Genomic DNA, 27,567 nt, shown 5'->3' with positions numbered 1-27,567 from the left:
ATGACGAACGAGCCCACCCTCAGAGGCGAGAGAGCGCGGGCTGGAGGAGCGTGTCTCTCCCTCTAGATTCTTACCGCGCCCTGCCGGAAGATCTCTGCTAGATCAGGGTCTCTCTCCTCGACCTTCTGGGCTGAGGTCAGCTGGAGGGCGCATACAGGGTCTGACATCAGCTGTTCCCGAGTCGGCGAGGGTATGCGGCGCGGGGGCGAGGAGGAGGAGCGGTGGTGCCTTTTGCTGGGACGCAACGCCTTCTTAGGCCGGGTGGCGTATCCTGGCATGTTCGGGTGTCTCTGGTCGGCTCGTCGTTCTGTGACGCTGGGCGGTGACAGACGGACGAGACACAGAATCCGTATTTCGTCTTGACAGACGTCACTTTTATTTTACAATTATTGCGCAATCGGCGCACGAATACTAAACAGGTACACACAACGTGTAGACTTAGACAACGACGAGCACAGGACACTGCGCGAGCGCACATTAAATAGACAAACCACAGTAGCCCCACGTGATCACGAGACGATTCACAGGTGAGACTTATTAATCACACAACAAAACCCTACCCACGTATATACACTGACGCAGACAAAGCACGTGGACTACGTTGACACACGCCCAAAAGGGAGGGGCCGGGGTCCTCAACGTGACAGCCGTGGCTTTGTGGTGGTGGTTCTACTCTGAGGGGGATCTGATGCAACCTTAAAAGGAAAAAAAAAAAACAATTTCAAAGACTTTATATTAACCATTGCACCAAAACATTTACGATTTATGTCACATTCATATAACAACTAATAAAATCACAATACCAACCTTTGTCATTGTTTGCCTAATTAAATTAGCAGTTATGTTTAATGAATCATCTTCCATATCCATCTTTGGTGGTTCTGGAAGTTTGGGTCCATACAGGGGTGCATTCTTGTCTGCTATACCCATTAAGTCCAGACTTTCCTCCATTTTCCTCTTCCTGTTCTCCAAATGTGCTGTCCTTGGTATAAGCCTTGGTGCAGTGACTGATGGAACTTGTTTTTCTTTGCCCGTCACTCCATCACAGCCATGGGATGCCAGATTTGGCTTGTGTGAGTTCTGTTTGTAAAGGTCTGTGCCAGGGATGAAACTATGTAGAGATCCCATCTTATCCTCTGTAGGTAATTTTTTTACTAGTAGGCGTTGAGATTTAACTGATTCTTTAGAAGAGAAATATTGCTTAGGGGCATCATGCTGGGGTGGTAAGGGCAACAGTGGAAATTCAGAATAAGTGTCAAAACTAGAGACCTCTCCTTGGATTCTCTGAGAACTTTCAGATTCAGAAGCAGACAATACGTGTGCCTCTTCACATGCAGAATTTGTTGTATTTGTGGATTGTTCTTGGTGAGATTGCTTGTCTGTAATAAATGGGACATTACATATTTTCAAGAAATTGGTCACATAACTTCAAAATGTAATTAGATCCCAAACAAACTATGAGAATCCTACCTGTTTTTTTAGTTGCCCTGTTCACATACCTCCTCCGGTCTTGTAACTTCTTTCTTGTGTCTTCTACAGTCTCATATTCAGGTGCATAGCACACATGAAGCAGCCCTCCAAAGAAGCTTTTCTCATCAGTGTTGCGTTTGGCTGCCCTGATTAGAACAATACACCTTGTTATATATTTTTTAATAAAACAATCCCAGCTGTGTTATTTGTCATATTATTTACCTTGCACTTGTAAGCTTTTGGAATTTGAGCAGGTAAACTTCAGTGAACTGTTCTGCTGGGTATTCATCAAGTGGTCTGTATTCTTCAATGACTCCATAAAGAGCAAACAGTTGTACCAGCTCAGCCATCACACCAATAGCAGGTACTCCTTGCACCAATAAAAACCGAGACTCCAGGTTAATTGTGTAAACCTAAACAAAAGCAGGACAAAACACAATTGACACGTGATTTTAAAAAGTCTTCTAACCGCAGGAATACAAATATGTAGATATTAATGTCGGTGATGTTTGCCTCATTAGCTAGCACGCCACCGCAGCTAATGTACAGACGATTCTAGTAAATCCAGATAACTTTTTTGTAGGTTTACGATAAAAAAGAAGAAATTAAACTTTGACAGCTTTTGGTTTCCTTCCCTCCCTATACTTTGGCCGTGAGCTGCAGACGTTTTGTTGTTGATGATGTTTGTACAACTGAGCTTTACACTTAATTGCCATATAATTTTATAAGTACATATTTTGGTCGCAACAGTCTAACAATATATATATTTATCCAGCGAAAAATGGACTCTTCAAAATCTGCTACATGATTGAGCAACCGTTGATCGAGTACTCGGCAGCTCGAGTGGTCGTGTTTGCCATAGACCACTGACATGTCTAGCATGTGTCTTACACACAGGCTAACATTAGCTAGCTAGATACTTGGCGTAATCATCCCGAAGTAGCGAGGTTTCTTTCTGTCACATGCAATGCTGGGGAGCTATGGCGTACAACCAATTACTCTGGCCTTTAACAACTCTAAAAACTGCTTTCTGCACTTGTCTGCAAACGTAGTCACTCAGCTCTGTCTGCAGGAGGTGCGTGTTTAATATCTAGTGTGAGTTCTTAGCATGCTCAACTCCATCTAATTCTGTTGTCATCTGTAGAACCAGGTTCTGGAGCTCTCGTGTGGACTCGAGAGACCCGTGTTCCTCAGCTGGACAAAGGGCCGGACATCATCCCAGGAGCACAGAGTTGAGCTGAGCAGACAGTTGGGGGAGACACTGGGCTTTCAGGAAGGGAAGCAGGTGACTTGGCGTGTTAACGTGCTAGCCAGAAGTTTGGAGACGTTTGTCATGAGCGTTGTTACTGGTTGTGGGAGTGAAGGAGTGATCTGCTGCTTGACCTGTTTCAGGGATCCCTGCGACCATGTCATCAGGTGCAGCCGGTTCACCAAGTGTTTGTAGAGCCTCTCTCCTCAGATGACTGGGAGATATTGGTAAGCCCCAGTTTGCTGTAGAAGCAAAGTGCATAAAAAATACACACACGTATACATACATATATGTACTTTTAATATACAAACTGGCTCCTCTTAGTTCCCATTAATTCAGAAGCACTTTGCTTGCACAGCTGATGAAGGACCTCTGTCCAAAACACCATATGTCTGAAAATCTAGCGTACTTTACTACAGTGTTTAATATCTATATGTATCTTACCTTGTACATTGTAGTTTCTTACCTAGAAGCTTTAATTTACTGGTTTTGTTTCCAGGAGCTTCATAGCACCAGTTTGGAGCAGCACCTTTTAGACCAGATCCGAATAGTATTCAGTGATGGGGTGTTCCCCGTATGGGTTGACCAACGCACTGTCATCTACATCAAGATAAGTTAGTATCCCCAGACCTTTGAAATAAAGCAGTGATCTTAATCTCTGAAGTACAAACTGAAGATTTGTCTGTCTTATCCATGTAGTCTCCCTGTCGCCGTCTGTGCCATATGGCCGTTTGGAGCGGTACACTGAACTGGTGGTCTCCCCCAAGTTTCCACGTGGAGGCAAACAGATTCCCCACGTGACCACAGTGGGTCCAGATCCAAGCAGCCCAGTCCAGCAGAGGGAGCAGAACTGTGACCTCACATCCACCTCCTCCATAACAACAGACTCTCTCCATGAGTCCTTTAACAATCGGGCAGGCCACTGGGGTGGAGTAGCTGATCTGAGGGGTCTGGTGAGATACATGTTCCCAGGCAGATTTGAACCCGTGAAAGAGATTCCAGAAGTCCCTACCATACCTGCCATCTTCCAGGACTGTATTCTTCGAGTTTGTGGATCTCCACCAGGGGCTATCAGCCACCTGGACTCAAGTTATGGAGATGTTCACCTGTTACCATGGGACCATCTGGAACGTGACCATTGGAGTACTGGACAGGCGGTCTTAACCTATGGTAGACTCTCTAAAATCTACTCTCCTAAAGAAGTGAGGGAGCAAGCCAAGCAAGCAGCAGAGAGGAGAAAGGGTGGAAACGACTCTCAGACTGAAAAAGATGCAGAAACCCCCAGGGAGGAGCCTGTGGTGGTCAGGATACTTTGCCATAATGTAGAGAAACTGCAAGTGGATCAAAGGTCCTTCAGAATGGGAGAAATCTACTGCGGGAAAGTTTGGGTGAGAACTTTAAAGTGGCAACTTCTTATCTTGGATCAGACTCAGAAGATGATTCTACAGCAAAATCGTAACAACTCAACAGTGTTTCAGCTGTGATGGTCCTTCTGTTCTTAATCCAGATTCCGAGCGTGTTACGTACAAGGTTGGGCGTGGACCCACATTCTGCTGTGAAAGTCTGTCCAGTGAAATGTATCCCAGAGGTGGCACTGGCTATTTCACTCCAGCCACTACAGCCATTAGTGAGTGAATCTTTCTTTCCTCTACCTCTCGGAAGCATATACCAGGTTTTTACTGATGTAGTAGCTGTGAGATGTTCATTTTAGTCTGGAATTGAAACAAGGTGCCTTCCTGTTTTGGTTTTGTCTCTCTGCAGGCTGAGAGTGAGGGAGAGGAGGATGTTCGTTCTGCCTTCCTCGGTTGGCTGCATGCTCGGAGTCACCAGCCGTTGGCGTGTCTGACCGCGCAGACGAGCACCGTCCTCCTGCAGTGCTCTGAAGGTAGGTTCTTACCTGGATCCATCTTTGTTTTGACACCAAAATCAACAACTTTCAATAACTCAAAAGGGGGGAAAATAAAAAAGCTTGCTTTTCATTTCAGAGAATATCAGGCCATTCATTTTTTATCCTGTAGCAGGATACGTAGCGTGTGAGGCTGCCTGTTTCATTTTTACCATCTTCAAATGATATCAGATTACCATAAATAAAGAAGCTTTTTAATCTGACGTTGCCACCATTAATACCAAAGTGCAGAGCCCAAAGCCAGGATAAACTACGCTCTTTCTTTACCACCCATCTGGTACTGTTTTCACCTCAGGAAAATCTGAATTCATCTTGACGGTACAGAAGCCTGAACCTGATTCCCAGACCAAGGATAAGCTCTTCCTCTTATCTACTGGTGTGCTCTACAAGGCAGACATCCAGGTACCGTGATGCATCAATGAATGGAAAACCTGAATTCTCTGCATCTTTTTTTTTTTTATTCCTATATGCTTTCTCTGCATATTCCTGTTTACATTCCATATGTGTTGTTTGGAGATAGGTAATGAAGGAGTGTGCGCCTTTAGACCCCACGACTGCAGGACGCTCTGGTGATGAATCGCCTCTCGCTGACTCTCCCTCCCTGAGTTCTCTTGGGTAAGTCACAAGTATTGTCTGAACTACTTTCACAACTGTAAAAACCACAGAAACCCTACAAAAAATGCACATAAACTTTTGCTAAGGTTATTAAGGTATTTATCGAAAGTGAACACAAATGTTATAAACTTGAATTGGGAGAAGTGGGGGACAGTGGCGAAGGCAGACAAATGAGCACCAGGGCAAACGATGTCCCACATATGTGGAGTTCTTGATGGGTGTGCCTTTTGTGCATTGCGGGCCCCTGGCCAGAGGGGTGGAGGAGGCGGTTGCTACTGCTATGGAGCACATCTCCCACAGTCTGATGAGAGGCCCCCTCTGCTGGGAGCTCGTGTCCATGGGCCCTGGCCTCCGGAGTGGGGCCCTTCTCATCTCAGGAGCCAAGGTGACCATGTGACACTAGACTCGTGCTTGTAGTGACACCATGTTTTTTGTTGTTTTTATGTTTCGGTACGTACTATTTGAGTGACTAATGGTATGACTGATCTCTTGTGGCGGTTTAAAGGGCAGTGGAAAGACTACTCTCTCCAGGGCTCTCTGTAGGAAGGCAGCGGAGGAGATGGACGCCCACGTCGAGGTGCTGGACTGCAGGAAGCTCAAAGGTACCACGAACATTCGTGCGTCCTGCTTTTCTGTCCTAGCACACGCGAGGAGCAAACTTCAATGCTCAGGGCTTACGGCGTTCTACGTATTTCAGGCAAACGTGCGGACACGGTGAGGCAGAGGCTGGGGGAGGTTTTTGAGCAGGCAATGTGGAGGCAGCCTTCTGTGGTCCTTCTGGATGACCTGGATGAAGTGACGGGGGCAGCCGCCACGGCCGAGCAAGAGCAGGGCCAGGAGGCTGTACTGCGTCTGCACATCGCGCAGGGTAGGGGACCCCTCACCCACTTCCACTAATGGGTTCAATCGTTGGAGCGCTGTGGTCTGACTGAGGCCTCGTGTGTCTGGGTGTGTTGCACAGGCCTGATGGACTTGGTGGACGAGGCGGTGGTGCGATGCAGTCTTGTAGCTCTGCTGGTCACGGCACAGACTGAGCAGTCTCTTCACCCAACGCTGACGCAAGTGCAGGGCTCCCACTTCTTTCAGAGCTTCTGCAAGATCCCCACACCAGACCAGGTCAGCTCACAAAGATCTCCACACCAGACCAGGTCAGCTCACAAAGATCTCCACACCAGACCAGGTCAGCTCACAAAGATCCCCACACCAGACCAGGTCAGCTCACAAAGATCCCTACACCAGACCAGGTCAGCTCACAAAGATCCCCACACCAGACCAGGTCAGCTCACAAAGCTCCCCACACCAGACCAGGTCACAAAGCTGCTTACATTCTTGATCGTACTTTGTGTTGACATATGACCATATGGGTTTACTGTTTTTTTGTTGTTTGTTTGCTTTTTATTTTTCTTAAGATCAAGAAATGAGGCTGCAGTTGTGTCTTTGATGACTTGAGACTTAATTATATTCAAAATAAAGTTTTGCATTATTTGCTAAGTTGTTTAGTTTTTGTATGTAGCTACATGAAATCTGTATGGTGGGGTATTCAGGTCCAGAGAGTGGACATCCTTAGATCTCTGATGAACAGTAAGAACATCACACCTGAAGACTGTTCAGGCCTTGATCTGGAAGGCATCGCCATGAAAACCGAGGGCTACCTTCCTCAAGACCTGAACCTTCTACTGGACCGAGCTGTCCATGCCAGTGCTGTACACGGCCGAGGCGATGGCACCAGTGAAGGCAAGCGTTCATCTAGTCTCCCCTTCCAGCTGTAATGCAGGCGATGTTCTTGTGAGGGTGTGTACAGCTATGCCGTATCGTCACTCAGGTGTGCGTGTGTTCTATATCAATAGTTCCCGAGTATTTGATGGTATAACTGTTTAGAATGAAAAGGAGATTCACAGCACATGACTTTTCGTCCTGTAGTGCTTGTCAAATCTTTGGTTTTGTGTTTTTCTTCCCTCCAGATGACTGTCATGATATTGTTGCTCATGGCAGGGCTGGTCACCAGCGCTGTGCACTGTCCTGATGGAAGACAATGTCAGGAGAGAAATACATGCTGTTTAACTAATACAGGATATGCCTGCTGCCCGTATCCCTCTGTAAGGGTACATTACACTGTCTCACAAGTACTCTGGAGTGTAGTAAAAAATGTGGTGATGCTCAGATAGGTGTGAAGGGATCTGTTCAAAAGAGCATGTAACAAAATGAAGAGGACTTTACTACACTGTACTACACTGTGGTAGCCTGAGGCGTCACCTGAAATCGCCTGAACTCAAACATTCTATGTGGAACTGTGTCAATATGTTGTAAGTAAATGCTAATTAAAAAGTAATGAATGTCTTCTTTTAGGCTGTCTGTTGTTTAGATAAGGCCCACTGTTGTCCACAAGACTATCGCTGTGACCCGGAGACAAAGAACTGTGTGAAAAATGGAGTACCATGGTACAGATTCCCCTCGTCCCTTCAGATACCAGCTGAAAAGCCCAAGAAAATCTCTCTCTCACCTCAGGTAAAGTCTGTAGGCAATTTCTGGTCTACTGACCCCTATGATCCAGTTAATTTAATTGATTTTACAAAGTATTTTTGTATGCACGATTCACAGTGTGTATGTCAGTGTCTGGTAACATTGTACCCATGGCAACACTGACGTTTGGTGGTAATTGTACCACCTCTAAATGACTGCCAACTACCAGTGGGTGGTGATTACTGGATATTTTGAAATCGTGGCATAACCCCTTGTTTTGAAGGAAGGAAATTATATTGCACATCCTAACAGAAACTGATTTTGGCTTTATGAAACAAACAAACAATTTAATCTGTAAAACAAATCAAATGGATTTCAAAGCTCAATATTTACTAATTTAGTGATGGAAAACATGTCCAGAAGAGCCCAGTATGGATGTTCTAGTCCAAGATAGTACATGTTTACATTTCTGAGAACACTTTTAATGATTCTTACATACACCATGTACTAATTTTCTTTTTAAATAAATTTTTTAAAAATAATTCATTGACATCAACGGTCAGGGAATTGACTGTTAGCCTGTTAGTGTACACTGTTAGTTTCTGCTACATTTGGGTGCAGGCATCCTTAATCTGAAATCCGTATTTCAATCCGTACAAATTATTGTATTGCAATGTGCATTATAGAAGCAAGCACATTTTAACAATTTTTTCCATCTGTACATTGAATTGATTTCTCATTATTACATCTAATGCAGGCTGGGGTCATACGGTGTAGCAGTCGCTTCTACTGTCCTGCTGGGCACACCTGCTGCAAGGCACCAACCGGCCAGTGGGGATGTTGCCCATATCCTCTGGTAAACTTCTCATTCATATGAATATTCTCTATAAACTGATTTATAGAGCAATAACTATATATGGTATATATTTAGGGGACCATATAATGGTATGGTGGTATGTACTGTTAAGCTTGCTTGTTTCGAGTGGCATTGTTTTTGGTTTGTGTTGTCTTCCATTGCTCTGTGTTCTCTTTTGAAGGGTCAATGTTGTAAAGATGGGAAACACTGCTGTGAATACGGCTACGACTGTAACCCTACATTCTCCCAGTGCAAGAAGAAAAACTTTTTAAGTGTCCCTGCTCGTCCCCACACAAAGGCTTTGCTCCTTTGAAATCCACGCTCAATCAATAGGAAAATATTTAATATTCACAAATGAATAAGAAAACTGCATTTATCCTTGTAATGCATTTAAATCCACAAGCTTGCCATCAGATATTTGCTATATTGCTGAGAGATTCTTCCTTCACATCTCCAGTGAGAGCAGTGTGTGTAGATTCACACTGGATGATGTTGCTACTATTTTTCTATGTGTATAGCTACTGTCTACATAAAGATAATGCCTGAAACCAATGTATCAGTCCAGATGAATCGTTTCATATATCAATGCTGGCTCCCTGAGGCCTAGTAATGAGTTTGTCTGAACATGTATTTTGGGCTTGTGTTTTCACCTGCTAAACTGTTTCTAATTTTCTTAAACATTTTCTCGACACAGTAAATTTTGTCACTAATGATTAATTGTCGAATTAATTTGTGAACAAATGTAGTCTTGCCATACTCTCAGGTCTTTAATTAACGCAAGCTTTTGGTACACCAAAATCCAAATAAAAATGGTAGACACGACAGCTCTTCAGTGACGGTCTATCGAGGTTCCCGCGATTCTTCCGGCACGTGCGCTTGGCTTGAGGTTTCTATGACAACAGCACCGTCTGCGCTTTCAAAGCATCAGCGATGTCGGCAATGAGCAAGAAGTTAATTCAAAACTTGGCCGAAACTTTGTCTAAACACGTTAAACATTGTAAGTACTGAAATTATTGATTTGAGGAAATACTCGTTTGTCATGGTATTGTTTATTATCCCGTTAGTCAGCAAGGTTAACTAGCCAGCAGGTAACTAAAGCTAAATGAACTAAAGCTAACTGAACTAGCCCTTAGCTCATTTGGCTTCTTTAAACCTAGTTTGCGTTAAGTCGGTGTTCTGTGGAGTGAGATGTGAGTTTGCATCATCTTTCATTTTAATAGGATCCCTTTCTGAAATTACCAAGCGTGTTAGAAAGTGTGAGCTATAAACTGAACCTCAATACTCTTGTCCAGTTAATAAAACAGAGGCAGAATGCCTCATAAGGCTGTACAACACACTACTGGGAGACCAGGCCGAGAGAAAGGTTGGGACCGGTCTGGACCGCAGCACATTCAGATACATATTGCACAATACCTTTGGACTGACGGACGACATGATGATGGACAGAGGTACGGGTACAGGTGTCTTAGCTGGAGGTTTGCCTGCGGTGTAACTGAATGTCTAGTAATCATTGTACGGCGCACAGTTTTCCGCGCATTTGACAAGGACAACGACAGCTACATCAGTGTGAAAGAGTGGCTGGAGGGACTGGCTGTCTTCCTTCGAGGGACTTTGGAGGAAAAGATCAAGTGTAAGATGGTAAGCAGATGCTTTTTAAGGAATAATGATCCCATAGTTCTAACGCCATGGCTCTTTTTGACATGACTAGACTGTTTTGACGTATACGACTTGAACGGAGATGGTTACATATCCCGGGAAGAAATGTTTCACATGTTGAAGGACAGCCTGACCAGACAACCAACTGAGGAAGACCCAGATGAGGGCGTTAAGGACCTAGTGGAAATAGCACTGAAGAAAATGGTAATACAAATACAGGGCAGTCACGTTATGAAAATAGCTGTCAGACATTGAATTGCGTAGTTCAGTTAATGTGAATGGGTTTGATTATTTAATCTGCATTTGATTTGGACATATAGGATTATGACCATGACAGCAGACTTTCATATGCTGACTTCGAAAAGGCTGTGAGAGATGAAAATCTGCTATTAGAGGCTTTTGGAACATGTCTTCCTGATCCAAAGGTGAAATAACAAAATACACATTTTAAGGTTTACATGTGCCATTTCACTTTAAAGGTTCTTGTTGCAGCTGTTTAAAATTATAGAATAATATATAATGATAATAAATACATTAGTTAATAATCCTTTTGTTTGTTTTACAGAGTATACAGGCTTTTGAGCAGCATGCATTCCAAGACACACTGGAGCACAGATTCACTTGAATAATGTGTAATAATAAAAAATAAACAAAATTTATTTTAAAACAAAACTCTGCACCAGTAAAGCATTCATTTCTGAGGTAGTACACATTGTAATGCTTTTAAAATAATGTATTGCTGTAGAAATGGTGGGATAAAATGTGATTAAATTCTTCGCCGTTGTGACGCTGGGCGGCGACAGACGGACGAGACACAGAATCCGTATTTCGTCTTGACAGACGTCACTTTTATTTTACAATTATTGCGCAATCGGCGCACGAATACTAAACAGGTACACACAACGTGTAGACTTAGACAACGACGAGCACAGGACACTGCGCGAGCGCACATTAAATAGACAAACCACAGTAGCCCCACGTGATCACGAGACGATTCACAGGTGAGACTTATTAATCACACAACAAAACCCTACCCAAGTATATACACTGACGCCGACAAAGCACGTGGACTACGTTGACACACGCCCAAAAGGGAGGGGCCGGGGTCCTCAACGTGACAGACGCCCCCTCCAAGGGCACTACCCGTCCCGGGGTGCCAACAGGACCAAGTGCCCCGAACCCACGACGATGGGCGGATCCGACGCGCTCAGTCCTGCGTCTGGGAGGTGACCGCCCTTGGTGAAGCGTCCGCCACGGACCGCCTAGAACACCCTCCCTGGGAAGACGGGGGAAAAGACGGAAGACACATTAAACGGAACGTTCACAAACACACACACAGGCACGTTCACACACAGTGGCACAAGAGGGAAAAACGGGTTTGGTAAACAAAGGGGAAGACTGACAAACACGGGAACACACACACACGACATGGGCGCCAGGCTGCGCGCCAGCAGGAGAGTGATGAGGGACGAGAGGTCGGGAGCTACTGGTGCAGTAGGCGCTGCGGGTGGCGGTGCTCCTCCTGCAGTCCCTCCACCGGACGCAGCGCGGCTGGCGGACGTGCCCGGCGCAGCGCGGCGGGTGGACGTGCCCGGCGCAGCGCGGCGGGCGGACGTGCCCTGCGCAGCGCGGCGGGCGGACTCTCCCCCCAGCTGGTCGTAGGGGATGTCCCTCTCGCCTCGCGACCGCTCTCCGGAGTCGGCTGTGGGCTCTTCCACCTCCATGTCTTCCGCCTCGCTGCCCCGGCTCCAACTCATGGGCTGCTCCGGACTGCCACCCCGAGAGCAGTCCATGTTATCTCCTCCGGAGCGACCGGAGGGTGCACTCCACCCTCCCTTTACCGTCCCAACCGAACACTCAGAGGGGGGTGGACTGACCTCCTCGGAGTACACGTCGCTGTCCGTGCACTCTGAGACGTCCGAGTGCACGGACCACGGACGTTCCTCCTCCTCTTCCTCACCGTAATCGGCGGGGTCTGCCGAGTGCTCCGACGGAGGGTAGTCTCCGATGTCGACCTCTTCCCCCTCCCCTTTGACGGAAGAGGAACCAACGGGCGGAGGGAGGTAGTCCTCTTCCTCGGACTCCTCCTCCTCCTCTGACCCGTAGTCGCGTCCGGAAGCGTCTTCCAGCGACAAGGGGTAGCCCTCTCCGTCTCCACAGTAGTCCACGGTGGAGGTATCGTCCAGAGACGGGGGGTAGTCCTCCTCCTCTCCACCATAGTCCACCGTGGATGCGTCATTCATCGAGGGGGGGTAGTCACCCTCCTCCTCCTGCTCCTCCTCGGAGTCCTCCTCTCCGAACTCGCTCTCTGGGGTGGACTCGGTAGCACCCATGACGAACGAGCCCACCCTCAGAGGCGAGAGAGCGCGGGCTGGAGGAGCGTGTCTCTCCCTCTAGATTCTTACCGCGCCCTGCCGGAAGATCTCTGCTAGATCAGGGTCTCTCTCCTCGACCTTCTGGGCTGAGGTCAGCTGGAGGGCGCATACAGGGTCTGACATCAGCTGTTCCCAAGTCGGCGAGGGTATGCGGCGCGGGGGCGAGGAGGAGGAGCGGTGGTGCCTTTTGCTGGGACGCAACGCCTTCTTAGGCCGGGTGGCGTATCCTGGCATGTTCGGGTGTCTCTGGTCGGCTCGTCGTTCTGTGACGCTGGGCGGTGACAGACGGACGAGACACAGAATCCGTATTTCGTCTTGACAGACGTCACTTTTATTTTACAATTATTGCGCAATCGGCGCACGAATACTAAACAGGTACACACAACGTGTAGACTTAGACAACGACGAGCACAGGACACTGCGCGAGCGCACATTAAATAGACAAACCACAGTAGCCCCACGTGATCACGAGACGATTCACAGGTGAGACTTATTAATCACACAACAAAACCCTACCCACGTATATACACTGACGCAGACAAAGCACGTGGACTACGTTGACACACGCCCAAAAGGGAGGGGCCGGGGTCCTCAACGTGACAGCCGTGGCTTTGTGGTGGTGGTTCTACTCTGAGGGGGATCTGATGCAACCTTAAAAGGAAAAAAAAAAACAATTTCAAAGACTTTATATTAACCATTGCACCAAAACATTTACGATTTATGTCACATTCATATAACAACTAATAAAATCACAATACCAACCTTTGTCATTGTTCGCCTAATTAAATTAGCAGTTATGTTTAATGAATCATCTTCCATATCCATCTTTGGTGGTTCTGGAAGTTTGGGTCCATACAGGGGTGCATTCTTGTCTGCTATACCCATTAAGTCCAGACTTTCCTCCATTTTCCTCTTCCTGTTCTCCAAATGTGCTGTCCTTGGTATAAGCCTTGGTGCAGTGACTGATGGAACTTGTTTTTCTTTGCCCGTCACTCCATCACAGCCATGGGATGCCAGATTTGGCTTGTGTGAGTTCTGTTTGTAAAGGTCTGTGCCAGGGATGAAACTATGTAGAGATCCCATCTTATCCTCTGTAGGTAATTTTTTTACTAGTAGGCGTTGAGATTTAACTGATTCTTTAGAAGAGAAATATTGCTTAGGGGCATCATGCTGGGGTGGTAAGGGCAACAGTGGAAATTCAGAATAAGTGTCAAAACTAGAGACCTCTCCTTGGATTCTCTGAGAACTTTCAGATTCAGAAGCAGACAATACGTGTGCCTCTTCACATGCAGAATTTGTTGTATTTGTGGATTGTTCTTGGTGAGATTGCTTGTCTGTAATAAATGGGACATTACATATTTTCAAGAAATTGGTCACATAACTTCAAAATGTAATTAGATCCCAAACAAACTATGAGAATCCTACCTGTTTTTTTAGTTGCCCTGTTCACATACCTCCTCCGGTCTTGTAACTTCTTTCTTGTGTCTTCTACAGTCTCATATTCAGGTGCATAGCACACATGAAGCAGCCCTCCAAAGAAGCTTTTCTCATCAGTGTTGCGTTTGGCTGCCCTGATTAGAACAATACACCTTGTTATATATTTTTTAATAAAACAATCCCAGCTGTGTTATTTGTCATATTATTTACCTTGCACTTGTAAGCTTTTGGAATTTGAGCAGGTAAACTTCAGTGAACTGTTCTGCTGGGTATTCATCAAGTGGTCTGTATTCTTCAATGACTCCATAAAGAGCAAACAGTTGTACCAGCTCAGCCATCACACCAATAGCAGGTACTCCTTGCACCAATAAAAACCGAGACTCCAGGTTAATTGTGTAAACCTAAACAAAAGCAGGACAAAACACAATTGACACGTGATTTTAAAAAGTCTTCTAACCGCAGGAATACAAATATGTAGATATTAATGTCGGTGATGTTTGCCTCATTAGCTAGCACGCCACCGCAGCTAATGTACAGACGATTCTAGTAAATCCAGATAACTTTTTTGTAGGTTTACGATAAAAAAGAAGAAATTAAACTTTGACAGCTTTTGGTTTCCTTCCCTCCCTATACTTTGGCCGTGAGCTGCAGACGTTTTGTTGTTGATGATGTTTGTACAACTGAGCTTTACACTTAATTGCCATATAATTTTATAAGTACATATTTTGGTCGCAACAGTCTAACAATATATATATTTATCCAGCGAAAAATGGACTCTTCAAAATCTGTTACATGATTGAGCAACCGTTGATCGAGTACTCGGCAGCTCGAGTGGTCGTGTTTGCCATAGACCACTGACATGTCTAGCATGTGTCTTACACACAGGCTAACATTAGCTAGCTAGATACTTGGCGTAATCATCCCGAAGTAGCGAGGTTTCTTTCTGTCACATGCAATGCTGGGGAGCTATGGCGTACAACCAATTACTCTGGCCTTTAACAACTCTAAAAACTGCTTTCTGCACTTGTCTGCAAACGTAGTCACTCAGCTCTGTCTGCAGGAGGTGCGTGTTTAATATCTAGTGTGAGTTCTTAGCATGCTCAACTCCATCTAATTCTGTTGTCATCTGTAGAACCAGGTTCTGGAGCTCTCGTGTGGACTCGAGAGACCCGTGTTCCTCAGCTGGACAAAGGGCCGGACATCATCCCAGGAGCACAGAGTTGAGCTGAGCAGACAGTTGGGGGAGACACTGGGCTTTCAGGAAGGGAAGCAGGTGACTTGGCGTGTTAACGTGCTAGCCAGAAGTTTGGAGACGTTTGTCATGAGCGTTGTTACTGGTTGTGGGAGTGAAGGAGTGATCTGCTGCTTGACCTGTTTCAGGGATCCCTGCGACCATGTCATCAGGTGCAGCCGGTTCACCAAGTGTTTGTAGAGCCTCTCTCCTCAGATGACTGGGAGATATTGGTAAGCCCCAGTTTGCTGTAGAAGCAAAGTGCATAAAAAATACACACACGTATACATACATATATGTACTTTTAATATACAAACTGGCTCCTCTTAGTTCCCATTAATTCAGAAGCACTTTGCTTGCACAGCTGATGAAGGACCTCTGTCCAAAACACCATATGTCTGAAAATCTAGCGTACTTTACTACAGTGTTTAATATCTATATGTATCTTACCTTGTACATTGTAGTTTCTTACCTAGAAGCTTTAATTTACTGGTTTTGTTTCCAGGAGCTTCATAGCACCAGTTTGGAGCAGCACCTTTTAGACCAGATCCGAATAGTATTCAGTGATGGGGTGTTCCCCGTATGGGTTGACCAACGCACTGTCATCTACATCAAGATAAGTTAGTATCCCCAGACCTTTGAAATAAAGCAGTGATCTTAATCTCTGAAGTACAAACTGAAGATTTGTCTGTCTTATCCATGTAGTCTCCCTGTCGCCGTCTGTGCCATATGGCCGTTTGGAGCGGTACACTGAACTGGTGGTCTCCCCCAAGTTTCCACGTGGAGGCAAACAGATTCCCCACGTGACCACAGTGGGTCCAGATCCAAGCAGCCCAGTCCAGCAGAGGGAGCAGAACTGTGACCTCACATCCACCTCCTCCATAACAACAGACTCTCTCCATGAGTCCTTTAACAATCGGGCAGGCCACTGGGGTGGAGTAGCTGATCTGAGGGGTCTGGTGAGATACATGTTCCCAGGCAGATTTGAACCCGTGAAAGAGATTCCAGAAGTCCCTACCATACCTGCCATCTTCCAGGACTGTATTCTTCGAGTTTGTGGATCTCCACCAGGGGCTATCAGCCACCTGGACTCAAGTTATGGAGATGTTCACCTGTTACCATGGGACCATCTGGAACGTGACCATTGGAGTACTGGACAGGCGGTCTTAACCTATGGTAGACTCTCTAAAATCTACTCTCCTAAAGAAGTGAGGGAGCAAGCCAAGCAAGCAGCAGAGAGGAGAAAGGGTGGAATCGACTCTCAGACTGAAAAAGATGCAGAAACCCCCAGGGAGGAGCCTGTGGTGGTCAGGATACTTTGCCATAATGTAGAGAAACTGCAAGTGGATCAAAGGTCCTTCAGAATGGGAGAAATCTACTGCGGGAAAGTTTGGGTGAGAACTTTAAAGTGGCAACTTCTTATCTTGGATCAGACTCAGAAGATGATTCTACAGCAAAATCGTAACAACTCAACAGTGTTTCAGCTGTGATGGTCCTTCTGTTCTTAATCCAGATTCCGAGCGTGTTACGTACAAGGTTGGGCGTGGACCCACATTCTGCTGTGAAAGTCTGTCCTGTGAAATGTATCCCAGAGGTGGCACTGGCTATTTCACTCCAGCCACTACAGCCATTAGTGAGTGAATCTTTCTTTCCTCTACCTCTCGGAAGCATATACCAGGTTTTTACTGATGTAGTAGCTGTGAGATGTTCATTTTAGTCTGGAATTGAAACAAGGTGCCTTCCTGTTTTGGTTTTGTCTCTCTGCAGGCTGAGAGTGAGGGAGAGGAGGATGTTCGTTCTGCCTTCCTCGGTTGGCTGCATGCTCGGAGTCACCAGCCGTTGGCGTGTCTGACCGCGCAGACGAGCACCGTCCTCCTGCAGTGCTCTGAAGGTAGGTTCTTACCTGGATCCATCTTTGTTTTGACACCAAAATCAACAACTTTCAATAACTCAAAAGGGGGGAAAATAAAAAAGCTTGCTTTTCATTTCAGAGAATATCAGGCCATTCATTTTTTATCCTGTAGCAGGATACGTAGCGTGTGAGGCTGCCTGTTTCATTTTTACCATCTTCAAATGATATCAGATTACCATAAATAAAGAAGCTTTTTAATCTGACGTTGCCACCATTAATACCAAAGTGCAGAGCCCAAAGCCAGGATAAACTACGCTCTTTCTTTACCACCCATCTGGTACTGTTTTCACCTCAGGAAAATCTGAATTCATCTTGACGGTACAGAAGCCTGAACCTGATTCCCAGACCAAGGATAAGCTCTTCCTCTTATCTACTGGTGTGCTCTACAAGGCAGACATCCAGGTACCGTGATGCATCAATGAATGGAAAACCTGAATTCTCTGCATCTTTTTTTTTTTTATTCCTATATGCTTTCTCTGCATATTCCTGTTTACATTCCATATGTGTTGTTTGGAGATAGGTAATGAAGGAGTGTGCGCCTTTAGACCCCACGACTGCAGGACGCTCTGGTGATGAATCGCCTCTCGCTGACTCTCCCTCCCTGAGTTCTCTTGGGTAAGTCACAAGTATTGTCTGAACTACTTTCACAACTGTAAAAACCACAGAAACCCTACAAAAAATGCACATAAACTTTTGCTAAGGTTATTAAGGTATTTATCGAAAGTGAACACAAATGTTATAAACTTGAATTGGGAGAAGTGGGGGACAGTGGCGAAGGCAGACAAATGAGCACCAGGGCAAACGATGTCCCACATATGTGGAGTTCTTGATGGGTGTGCCTTTTGTGCATTGCGGGCCCCTGGCCAGAGGGGTGGAGGAGGCGGTTGCTACTGCTATGGAGCACATCTCCCACAGTCTGATGAGAGGCCCCCTCTGCTGGGAGCTCGTGTCCATGGGCCCTGGCCTCCGGAGTGGGGCCCTTCTCATCTCAGGAGCCAAGGTGACCATGTGACACTAGACTCGTGCTTGTAGTGACACCATGTTTTTTGTTGTTTTTATGTTTCGGTACGTACTATTTGAGTGACTAATGGTATGACTGATCTCTTGTGGCGGTTTAAAGGGCAGTGGAAAGACTACTCTCTCCAGGGCTCTCTGTAGGAAGGCAGCGGAGGAGATGGACGCCCACGTCGAGGTGCTGGACTGCAGGAAGCTCAAAGGTACCACGAACATTCGTGCGTCCTGCTTTTCTGTCCTAGCACACGCGAGGAGCAAACTTCAATGCTCAGGGCTTACGGCGTTCTACGTATTTCAGGCAAACGTGTGGACACGGTGAGGCAGAGGCTGGGGGAGGTTTTTGAGCAGGCAATGTGGAGGCAGCCTTCTGTGGTCCTTCTGGATGACCTGGATGAAGTGACGGGGGCAGCCGCCACGGCCGAGCAAGAGCAGGGCCAGGAGGCTGTACTGCGTCTGCACATCGCGCAGGGTAGGGGACCCCTCACCCACTTCCACTAATGGGTTCAATCGTTGGAGCGCTGTGGTCTGACTGAGGCCTCGTGTGTCTGGGTGTGTTGCACAGGCCTGATGGACTTGGTGGACGAGGCGGTGGTGCGATGCAGTCTTGTAGCTCTGCTGGTCACGGCACAGACTGAGCAGTCTCTTCACCCAACGCTGACGCAAGTGCAGGGCTCCCACTTCTTTCAGAGCTTCTGCAAGATCCCCACACCAGACCAGGTCAGCTCACAAAGATCTCCACACCAGACCAGGTCAGCTCACAAAGATCTCCACACCAGACCAGGTCAGCTCACAAAGATCCCCACACCAGACCAGGTCAGCTCACAAAGATCCCTACACCAGACCAGGTCAGCTCACAAAGATCCCCACACCAGACCAGGTCAGCTCACAAAGCTCCCCACACCAGACCAGGTCACAAAGCTGCTTACATTCTTGATCGTACTTTGTGTTGACATATGACCATATGGGTTTACTGTTTTTTTGTTGTTTGTTTGCTTTTTATTTTTCTTAAGATCAAGAAATGAGGCTGCAGTTGTGTCTTTGATGACTTGAGACTTAATTATATTCAAAATAAAGTTTTGCATTATTTGCTAAGTTGTTTAGTTTTTGTATGTAGCTACATGAAATCTGTATGGTGGGGTATTCAGGTCCAGAGAGTGGACATCCTTAGATCTCTGATGAACAGTAAGAACATCACACCTGAAGACTGTTCAGGCCTTGATCTGGAAGGCATCGCCATGAAAACCGAGGGCTACCTTCCTCAAGACCTGAACCTTCTACTGGACCGAGCTGTCCATGCCAGTGCTGTACACGGCCGAGGCGATGGCACCAGTGAAGGCAAGCGTTCATCTAGTCTCCCCTTCCAGCTGTAATGCAGGCGATGTTCTTGTGAGGGTGTGTACAGCTATGCCGTATCGTCACTCAGGTGTGCGTGTGTTCTATATCAATAGTTCCCGAGTATTTGATGGTATAACTGTTTAGAATGAAAAGGAGATTCACAGCACATGACTTTTCGTCCTGTAGTGCTTGTCAAATCTTTGGTTTTGTGTTTTTCTTCCCTCCAGATGACTGTCATGATATTGTTGCTCATGGCAGGGCTGGTCACCAGCGCTGTGCACTGTCCTGATGGAAGACAATGTCAGGAGAGAAATACATGCTGTTTAACTAATACAGGATATGCCTGCTGCCCGTATCCCTCTGTAAGGGTACATTACACTGTCTCACAAGTACTCTGGAGTGTAGTAAAAAATGTGGTGATGCTCAGATAGGTGTGAAGGGATCTGTTCAAAAGAGCATGTAACAAAATGAAGAGGACTTTACTACACTGTACTACACTGTGGTAGCCTGAGGCGTCACCTGAAATCGCCTGAACTCAAACATTCTATGTGGAACTGTGTCAATATGTTGTAAGTAAATGCTAATTAAAAAGTAATGAATGTCTTCTTTTAGGCTGTCTGTTGTTTAGATAAGGCCCACTGTTGTCCACAAGACTATCGCTGTGACCCGGAGACAAAGAACTGTGTGAAAAATGGAGTACCATGGTACAGATTCCCCTCGTCCCTTCAGATACCAGCTGAAAAGCCCAAGAAAATCTCTCTCTCACCTCAGGTAAAGTCTGTAGGCAATTTCTGGTCTACTGACCCCTATGATCCAGTTAATTTAATTGATTTTACAAAGTATTTTTGTATGCACGATTCACAGTGTGTATGTCAGTGTCTGGTAACATTGTACCCATGGCAACACTGACGTTTGGTGGTAATTGTACCACCTCTAAATGACTGCCAACTACCAGTGGGTGGTGATTACTGGATATTTTGAAATCGTGGCATAACCCCTTGTTTTGAAGGAAGGAAATTATATTGCACATCCTAACAGAAACTGATTTTGGCTTTATGAAACAAACAAACAATTTAATCTGTAAAACAAATCAAATGGATTTCAAAGCTCAATATTTACTAATTTAGTGATGGAAAACATGTCCAGAAGAGCCCAGTATGGATGTTCTAGTCCAAGATAGTACATGTTTACATTTCTGAGAACACTTTTAATGATTCTTACATACACCATGTACTAATTTTCTTTTTAAATAAATTTTTTTAAAATAATTCATTGACATCAACGGTCAGGGAATTGACTGTTAGCCTGTTAGTGTACACTGTTAGTTTCTGCTACATTTGGGTGCAGGCATCCTTAATCTGAAATCCGTATTTCAATCCGTACAAATTATTGTATTGCAATGTGCATTATAGAAGCAAGCACATTTTAACAATTTTTTCCATCTGTACATTGAATTGATTTCTCATTATTACATCTAATGCAGGCTGGGGTCATACGGTGTAGCAGTCGCTTCTACTGTCCTGCTGGGCACACCTGCTGCAAGGCACCAACCGGCCAGTGGGGATGTTGCCCATATCCTCTGGTAAACTTCTCATTCATATGAATATTCTCTATAAACTGATTTATAGAGCAATAACTATATATGGTATATATTTAGGGGACCATATAATGGTATGGTGGTATGTACTGTTAAGCTTGCTTGTTTCGAGTGGCATTGTTTTTGGTTTGTGTTGTCTTCCATTGCTCTGTGTTCTCTTTTGAAGGGTCAATGTTGTAAAGATGGGAAACACTGCTGTGAATACGGCTACGACTGTAACCCTACATTCTCCCAGTGCAAGAAGAAAAACTTTTTAAGTGTCCCTGCTCGTCCCCACACAAAGGCTTTGCTCCTTTGAAATCCACGCTCAATCAATAGGAAAATATTTAATATTCACAAATGAATAAGAAAACTGCATTTATCCTTGTAATGCATTTAAATCCACAAGCTTGCCATCAGATATTTGCTATATTGCTGAGAGATTCTTCCTTCACATCTCCAGTGAGAGCAGTGTGTGTAGATTCACACTGGATGATGTTGCTACTATTTTTCTATGTGTATAGCTACTGTCTACATAAAGATAATGCCTGAAACCAATGTATCAGTCCAGATGAATCGTTTCATATATCAATGCTGGCTCCCTGAGGCCTAGTAATGAGTTTGTCTGAACATGTATTTTGGGCTTGTGTTTTCACCTGCTAAACTGTTTCTAATTTTCTTAAACATTTTCTCGACACAGTAAATTTTGTCACTAATGATTAATTGTCGAATTAATTTGTGAACAAATGTAGTCTTGCCATACTCTCAGGTCTTTAATTAACGCAAGCTTTTGGTACACCAAAATCCAAATAAAAATGGTAGACACGACAGCTCTTCAGTGACGGTCTATCGAGGTTCCCGCGATTCTTCCGGCACGTGCGCTTGGCTTGAGGTTTCTATGACAACAGCACCGTCTGCGCTTTCAAAGCATCAGCGATGTCGGCAATGAGCAAGAAGTTAATTCAAAACTTGGCCGAAACTTTGTCTAAACACGTTAAACATTGTAAGTACTGAAATTATTGATTTGAGGAAATACTCGTTTGTCATGGTATTGTTTATTATCCCGTTAGTCAGCAAGGTTAACTAGCCAGCAGGTAACTAAAGCTAAATGAACTAAAGCTAACTGAACTAGCCCTTAGCTCATTTGGCTTCTTTAAACCTAGTTTGCGTTAAGTCGGTGTTCTGTGGAGTGAGATGTGAGTTTGCATCATCTTTCATTTTAATAGGATCCCTTTCTGAAATTACCAAGCGTGTTAGAAAGTGTGAGCTATAAACTGAACCTCAATACTCTTGTCCAGTTAATAAAACAGAGGCAGAATGCCTCATAAGGCTGTACAACACACTACTGGGAGACCAGGCCGAGAGAAAGGTTGGGACCGGTCTGGACCGCAGCACATTCAGATACATATTGCACAATACCTTTGGACTGACGGACGACATGATGATGGACAGAGGTACGGGTACAGGTGTCTTAGCTGGAGGTTTGCCTGCGGTGTAACTGAATGTCTAGTAATCATTGTACGGCGCACAGTTTTCCGCGCATTTGACAAGGACAACGACAGCTACATCAGTGTGAAAGAGTGGCTGGAGGGACTGGCTGTCTTCCTTCGAGGGACTTTGGAGGAAAAGATCAAGTGTAAGATGGTAAGCAGATGCTTTTTAAGGAATAATGATCCCATAGTTCTAACGCCATGGCTCTTTTTGACATGACTAGACTGTTTTGACGTATACGACTTGAACGGAGATGGTTACATATCCCGGGAAGAAATGTTTCACATGTTGAAGGACAGCCTGACCAGACAACCAACTGAGGAAGACCCAGATGAGGGCGTTAAGGACCTAGTGGAAATAGCACTGAAGAAAATGGTAATACAAATACAGGGCAGTCACGTTATGAAAATAGCTGTCAGACATTGAATTGCGTAGTTCAGTTAATGTGAATGGGTTTGATTATTTAATCTGCATTTGATTTGGACATATAGGATTATGACCATGACAGCAGACTTTCATATGCTGACTTCGAAAAGGCTGTGAGAGATGAAAATCTGCTATTAGAGGCTTTTGGAACATGTCTTCCTGATCCAAAGGTGAAATAACAAAATACACATTTTAAGGTTTACATGTGCCATTTCACTTTAAAGGTTCTTGTTGCAGCTGTTTAAAATTATAGAATAATATATAATGATAATAAATACATTAGTTAATAATCCTTTTGTTTGTTTTACAGAGTATACAGGCTTTTGAGCAGCATGCATTCCAAGACACACTGGAGCACAGATTCACTTGAATAATGTGTAATAATAAAAAATAAACAAAATTTATTTTAAAACAAAACTCTGCACCAGTAAAGCATTCATTTCTGAGGTAGTACACATTGTAATGCTTTTAAAATAATGTATTGCTGTAGAAATGGTGGGATAAAATGTGATTAAATTCTTCGCCGTTGTGACGCTGGGCGGCGACAGACGGACGAGACACAGAATCCGTATTTCGTCTTGACAGATGTCACTTTTATTTTACAATTATTGCGCAATCGGCGCACGAATACTAAACAGGTACACACAACGTGTAGACTTAGACAACGACGAGCACAGGACACTGCGCGAGCGCACATTAAATAGACAAACCACAGTAGCCCCACGTGATCACGAGACGATTCACAGGTGAGACTTATTAATCACACAACAAAACCCTACCCAAGTATATACACTGACGCCGACAAAGCACGTGGACTACGTTGACACACGCCCAAAAGGGAGGGGCCGGGGTCCTCAACGTGACAGACGCCCCCTCCAAGGGCACTACCCGTCCCGGGGTGCCAACAGGACCGAGTGCCCCGAACCCACGACGATGGGCGGATCCGACGCGCTCAGTCCTGCGTCTGGGAGGTGACCGCCCTTGGTGAAGCGTCCGCCACGGACCGCCTAGAACACCCTCCCTGGGAAGACGGGGGAAAAGACGGAAGACACATTAAACGGAACGTTCACAAACACACACACAGGCACGTTCACACACAGTGGCACAAGAGGGAAAAACGGGTTTGGTAAACAAAGGGGAAGACTGACAAACACGGGAACACACACACACGACATGGGCGCCAGGCTGCGCGCCAGCAGGAGAGTGATGAGGGACGAGAGGTCGGGAGCTACTGGTGCAGTAGGCGCTGCGGGTGGCGGTGCTCCTCCTGCAGTCCCTCCACCGGACGCAGCGCGGCTGGCGGACGTGCCCGGCGCAGCGCGGCGGGTGGACGTGCCCGGCGCAGCGCGGCGGGCGGACGTGCCCTGCGCAGCGCGGCGGGCGGACTCTCCCCCCAGCTGGTCGTAGGGGATGTCCCTCTCGCCTCGCGACCGCTCTCCGGAGTCGGCTGTGGGCTCTTCCACCTCCATGTCTTCCGCCTCGCTGCCCCGGCTCCAACTCATGGGCTGCTCCGGACTGCCACCCCGAGAGCAGTCCATGTTATCTCCTCCGGAGCGACCGGAGGGTGCACTCCACCCTCCCTTTACCGTCCCAACCGAACACTCAGAGGGGGGTGGACTGACCTCCTCGGAGTACACGTCGCTGTCCGTGCACTCTGAGACGTCCGAGTGCACGGACCACGGACGTTCCTCCTCCTCTTCCTCACCGTAATCGGCGGGGTCTGCCGAGTGCTCCGACGGAGGGTAGTCTCCGATGTCGACCTCTTCCCCCTCCCCTTTGACGGAAGAGGAACCAACGGGCGGAGGGAGGTAGTCCTCTTCCTCGGACTCCTCCTCCTCCTCTGACCCGTAGTCGCGTCCGGAAGCGTCTTCCAGCGACAAGGGGTAGCCCTCTCCGTCTCCACAGTAGTCCACGGTGGAGGTATCGTCCAGAGACGGGGGGTAGTCCTCCTCCTCTCCACCATAGTCCACCGTGGATGCGTCATTCATCGAGGGGGGGTAGTCACCCTCCTCCTCCTGCTCCTCCTCGGAGTCCTCCTCTCCGAACTCGCTCTCTGGGGTGGACTCGGTAGCACCCATGACGAACGAGCCCACCCTCAGAGGCGAGAGAGCGCGGGCTGGAGGAGCGTGTCTCTCCCTCTAGATTCTTACCGCGCCCTGCCGGAAGATCTCTGCTAGATCAGGGTCTCTCTCCTCGACCTTCTGGGCTGAGGTCAGCTGGAGGGCGCATACAGGGTCTGACATCAGCTGTTCCCGAGTCGGCGAGGGTATGCGGCGCGGGGGCGAGGAGGAGGAGCGGTGGTGCCTTTTGCTGGGACGCAACGCCTTCTTAGGCCGGGTGGCGTATCCTGGCATGTTCGGGTGTCTCTGGTCGGCTCGTCGTTCTGTGACGCTGGGCGGTGACAGACGGACGAGACACAGAATCCGTATTTCGTCTTGACAGACGTCACTTTTATTTTACAATTATTGCGCAATCGGCGCACGAATACTAAACAGGTACACACAACGTGTAGACTTAGACAACGACGAGCACAGGACACTGCGCGAGCGCACATTAAATAGACAAACCACAGTAGCCCCACGTGATCACGAGACGATTCACAGGTGAGACTTATTAATCACACAACAAAACCCTACCCACGTATATACACTGACGCAGACAAAGCACGTGGACTACGTTGACACACGCCCAAAAGGGAGGGGCCGGGGTCCTCAACGTGACAGCCGTGGCTTTGTGGTGGTGGTTCTACTCTGAGGGGGATCTGATGCAACCTTAAAAGGAAAAAAAAAAACAATTTCAAAGACTTTATATTAACCATTGCACCAAAACATTTACGATTTATGTCACATTCATATAACAACTAATAAAATCACAATACCAACCTTTGTCATTGTTCGCCTAATTAAATTAGCAGTTATGTTTAATGAATCATCTTCCATATCCATCTTTGGTGGTTCTGGAAGTTTGGGTCCATACAGGGGTGCATTCTTGTCTGCTATACCCATTAAGTCCAGACTTTCCTCCATTTTCCTCTTCCTGTTCTCCAAATGTGCTGTCCTTGGTATAAGCCTTGGTGCAGTGACTTATGGAACTTGTTTTTCTTTGCCCGTCACTCCATCACAGCCATGGGATGCCAGATTTGGCTTGTGTGAGTTCTGTTTGTAAAGGTCTGTGCCAGGGATGAAACTATGTAGAGATCCCATCTTATCCTCTGTAGGTAATTTTTTTACTAGTAGGCGTTGAGATTTAACTGATTCTTTAGAAGAGAAATATTGCTTAGGGGCATCATGCTGGGGTGGTAAGGGCAACAGTGGAAATTCAGAATAAGTGTCAAAACTAGAGACCTCTCCTTGGATTCTCTGAGAACTTTCAGATTCAGAAGCAGACAATACGTGTGCCTCTTCACATGCAGAATTTGTTGTATTTGTGGATTGTTCTTGGTGAGATTGCTTGTCTGTAATAAATGGGACATTACATATTTTCAAGAAATTGGTCACATAACTTCAAAATGTAATTAGATCCCAAACAAACTATGAGAATCCTACCTGTTTTTTTAGTTGCCCTGTTCACATACCTCCTCCGGTCTTGTAACTTCTTTCTTGTGTCTTCTACAGTCTCATATTCAGGTGCATAGCACACATGAAGCAGCCCTCCAAAGAAGCTTTTCTCATCAGTGTTGCGTTTGGCTGCCCTGATTAGAACAATACACCTTGTTATATATTTTTTAATAAAACAATCCCAGCTGTGTTATTTGTCATATTATTTACCTTGCACTTGTAAGCTTTTGGAATTTGAGCAGGTAAACTTCAGTGAACTGTTCTGCTGGGTATTCATCAAGTGGTCTGTATTCTTCAATGACTCCATAAAGAGCAAACAGTTGTACCAGCTCAGCCATCACACCAATAGCAGGTACTCCTTGCACCAATAAAAACCGAGACTCCAGGTTAATTGTGTAAACCTAAACAAAAGCAGGACAAAACACAATTGACACGTGATTTTAAAAAGTCTTCTAACCGCAGGAATACAAATATGTAGATATTAATGTCGGTGATGTTTGCCTCATTAGCTAGCACGCCACCGCAGCTAATGTACAGACGATTCTAGTAAATCCAGATAACTTTTTTGTAGGTTTACGATAAAAAAGAAGAAATTAAACTTTGACAGCTTTTGGTTTCCTTCCCTCCCTATACTTTGGCCGTGAGCTGCAGACGTTTTGTTGTTGATGATGTTTGTACAACTGAGCTTTACACTTAATTGCCATATAATTTTATAAGTACATATTTTGGTCGCAACAGTCTAACAATATATATATTTATCCAGCGAAAAATGGACTCTTCAAAATCTGTTACATGATTGAGCAACCGTTGATCGAGTACTCGGCAGCTCGAGTGGTCGTGTTTGCCATAGACCACTGACATGTCTAGCATGTGTCTTACACACAGGCTAACATTAGCTAGCTAGATACTTGGCGTAATCATCCCGAAGTAGCGAGGTTTCTTTCTGTCACATGCAATGCTGGGGAGCTATGGCGTACAACCAATTACTCTGGCCTTTAACA

General features: G+C 45.9%; 4 protein-coding genes and 1 pseudogene across 12 annotated transcripts; 2 read left to right on the top strand and 3 right to left on the bottom strand.

Annotated features, from left to right (window-relative positions):
• Window positions 1-635: 635 nt before the first annotated feature.
• Window positions 636-2,926, bottom strand: LOC143516347 (RNA-binding protein 48-like). Its single transcript, XM_077007898.1, has 5 exons — window positions 2,854-2,926; window positions 1,693-1,883; window positions 1,471-1,616; window positions 808-1,379; window positions 636-695 (listed from the first exon to the last, which is right to left on the bottom strand). The coding sequence occupies exons 1-5, from the start codon at window positions 2,881-2,883 to the stop codon at window positions 636-638; spliced, it is 999 nt and encodes a 332-aa protein (XP_076864013.1). The 5' UTR covers window positions 2,884-2,926.
• A 2,397-nt stretch (window positions 2,927-5,323) lies between these two features.
• On the top strand, window positions 5,324-10,955 carry LOC143516882 (calaxin-like). Of its 3 annotated transcripts, none has more exons than XM_077008761.1 (8): window positions 5,324-5,625; window positions 5,746-5,842; window positions 5,938-6,108; window positions 6,202-6,356; window positions 6,785-6,974; window positions 7,202-7,336; window positions 7,587-7,745; window positions 8,458-9,380. In XM_077008761.1, exons 1-6 carry the CDS (start codon window positions 5,455-5,457, stop codon window positions 7,261-7,263), a joined length of 846 nt encoding a protein of 281 aa, XP_076864876.1. In that variant the 5' UTR covers window positions 5,324-5,454; the 3' UTR covers window positions 7,264-7,336; window positions 7,587-7,745; window positions 8,458-9,380. The 3 variants fall into 3 exon arrangements, with proteins under 3 accessions (XP_076864876.1, XP_076864877.1, XP_076864878.1); XM_077008762.1 differs by lacking the exons at window positions 5,324-5,625; window positions 5,746-5,842; window positions 5,938-6,108; ... (1 more) ...; window positions 6,785-6,974; window positions 7,202-7,336 and adding exons at window positions 9,714-9,746; window positions 9,849-10,004; window positions 10,082-10,186; ... (1 more) ...; window positions 10,533-10,637; window positions 10,778-10,955 and having other exon boundaries at window positions 7,602-7,745; window positions 8,458-9,553; XM_077008763.1 differs by lacking the exons at window positions 5,324-5,625; window positions 5,746-5,842; window positions 5,938-6,108; ... (1 more) ...; window positions 6,785-6,974; window positions 7,202-7,336 and adding exons at window positions 9,849-10,004; window positions 10,082-10,186; window positions 10,265-10,416; window positions 10,533-10,637; window positions 10,778-10,944 and having other exon boundaries at window positions 7,602-7,745; window positions 8,458-9,553.
• Window positions 10,956-13,301: 2,346 nt separating this feature from the next.
• LOC143516879 (RNA-binding protein 48-like) lies at window positions 13,302-15,975 on the bottom strand. 3 transcript variants are annotated; one of them, XM_077008758.1, is made up of 5 exons: window positions 15,706-15,975; window positions 15,396-15,503; window positions 14,235-14,425; window positions 14,013-14,158; window positions 13,302-13,921 (listed from the first exon to the last, which is right to left on the bottom strand). In XM_077008758.1, the coding sequence occupies exons 2-5, from the start codon at window positions 15,423-15,425 to the stop codon at window positions 13,317-13,319; spliced, it is 972 nt and encodes a 323-aa protein (XP_076864873.1). In that variant the 5' UTR covers window positions 15,426-15,503; window positions 15,706-15,975; the 3' UTR covers window positions 13,302-13,316. The 3 variants fall into 3 exon arrangements, with proteins under 3 accessions (XP_076864873.1, XP_076864874.1, XP_076864872.1); XM_077008759.1 differs by lacking the exons at window positions 15,396-15,503; window positions 15,706-15,975 and adding an exon at window positions 15,130-15,262; XM_077008757.1 differs by lacking the exons at window positions 15,396-15,503; window positions 15,706-15,975 and adding an exon at window positions 14,624-14,774.
• Window positions 14,825-23,500, top strand: LOC143516876 (calaxin-like). 5 transcript variants are annotated; one of them, XM_077008751.1, is made up of 18 exons: window positions 14,826-15,087; window positions 15,157-15,297; window positions 15,405-15,488; window positions 15,761-15,875; window positions 15,961-16,649; window positions 16,769-16,888; window positions 17,023-17,146; window positions 17,463-17,569; window positions 17,688-17,782; window positions 18,035-18,167; window positions 18,288-18,384; window positions 18,480-18,650; window positions 18,744-18,898; window positions 19,327-19,516; window positions 19,744-19,878; window positions 20,129-20,287; window positions 21,000-21,098; window positions 21,280-21,939. In XM_077008751.1, exons 1-15 carry the CDS (start codon window positions 14,980-14,982, stop codon window positions 19,803-19,805), a joined length of 2,391 nt encoding a protein of 796 aa, XP_076864866.1. In that variant the 5' UTR covers window positions 14,826-14,979; the 3' UTR covers window positions 19,806-19,878; window positions 20,129-20,287; window positions 21,000-21,098; window positions 21,280-21,939. The 5 variants fall into 5 exon arrangements, with proteins under 5 accessions (XP_076864867.1, XP_076864866.1, XP_076864865.1 ...); XM_077008750.1 differs by having other exon boundaries at window positions 21,000-21,939; XM_077008752.1 differs by lacking the exon at window positions 19,744-19,878 and having other exon boundaries at window positions 14,825-15,087; window positions 21,000-21,939.
• Window positions 23,501-25,843: 2,343 nt separating this feature from the next.
• Window positions 25,844-27,325, bottom strand: LOC143516880 (RNA-binding protein 48-like; annotated as a pseudogene).
• Window positions 27,326-27,567: the final 242 nt, after the last annotated feature.

The sequence above is a fragment of the Brachyhypopomus gauderio genome, chromosome 6 (genome assembly GCF_052324685.1).
Source record: "Brachyhypopomus gauderio isolate BG-103 chromosome 6, BGAUD_0.2, whole genome shotgun sequence".
In the NCBI taxonomy this organism is placed as follows: domain Eukaryota; kingdom Metazoa; phylum Chordata; class Actinopteri; order Gymnotiformes; family Hypopomidae; genus Brachyhypopomus; species Brachyhypopomus gauderio.
This window is presented reverse-complemented; position numbering and strand designations above follow the sequence as displayed.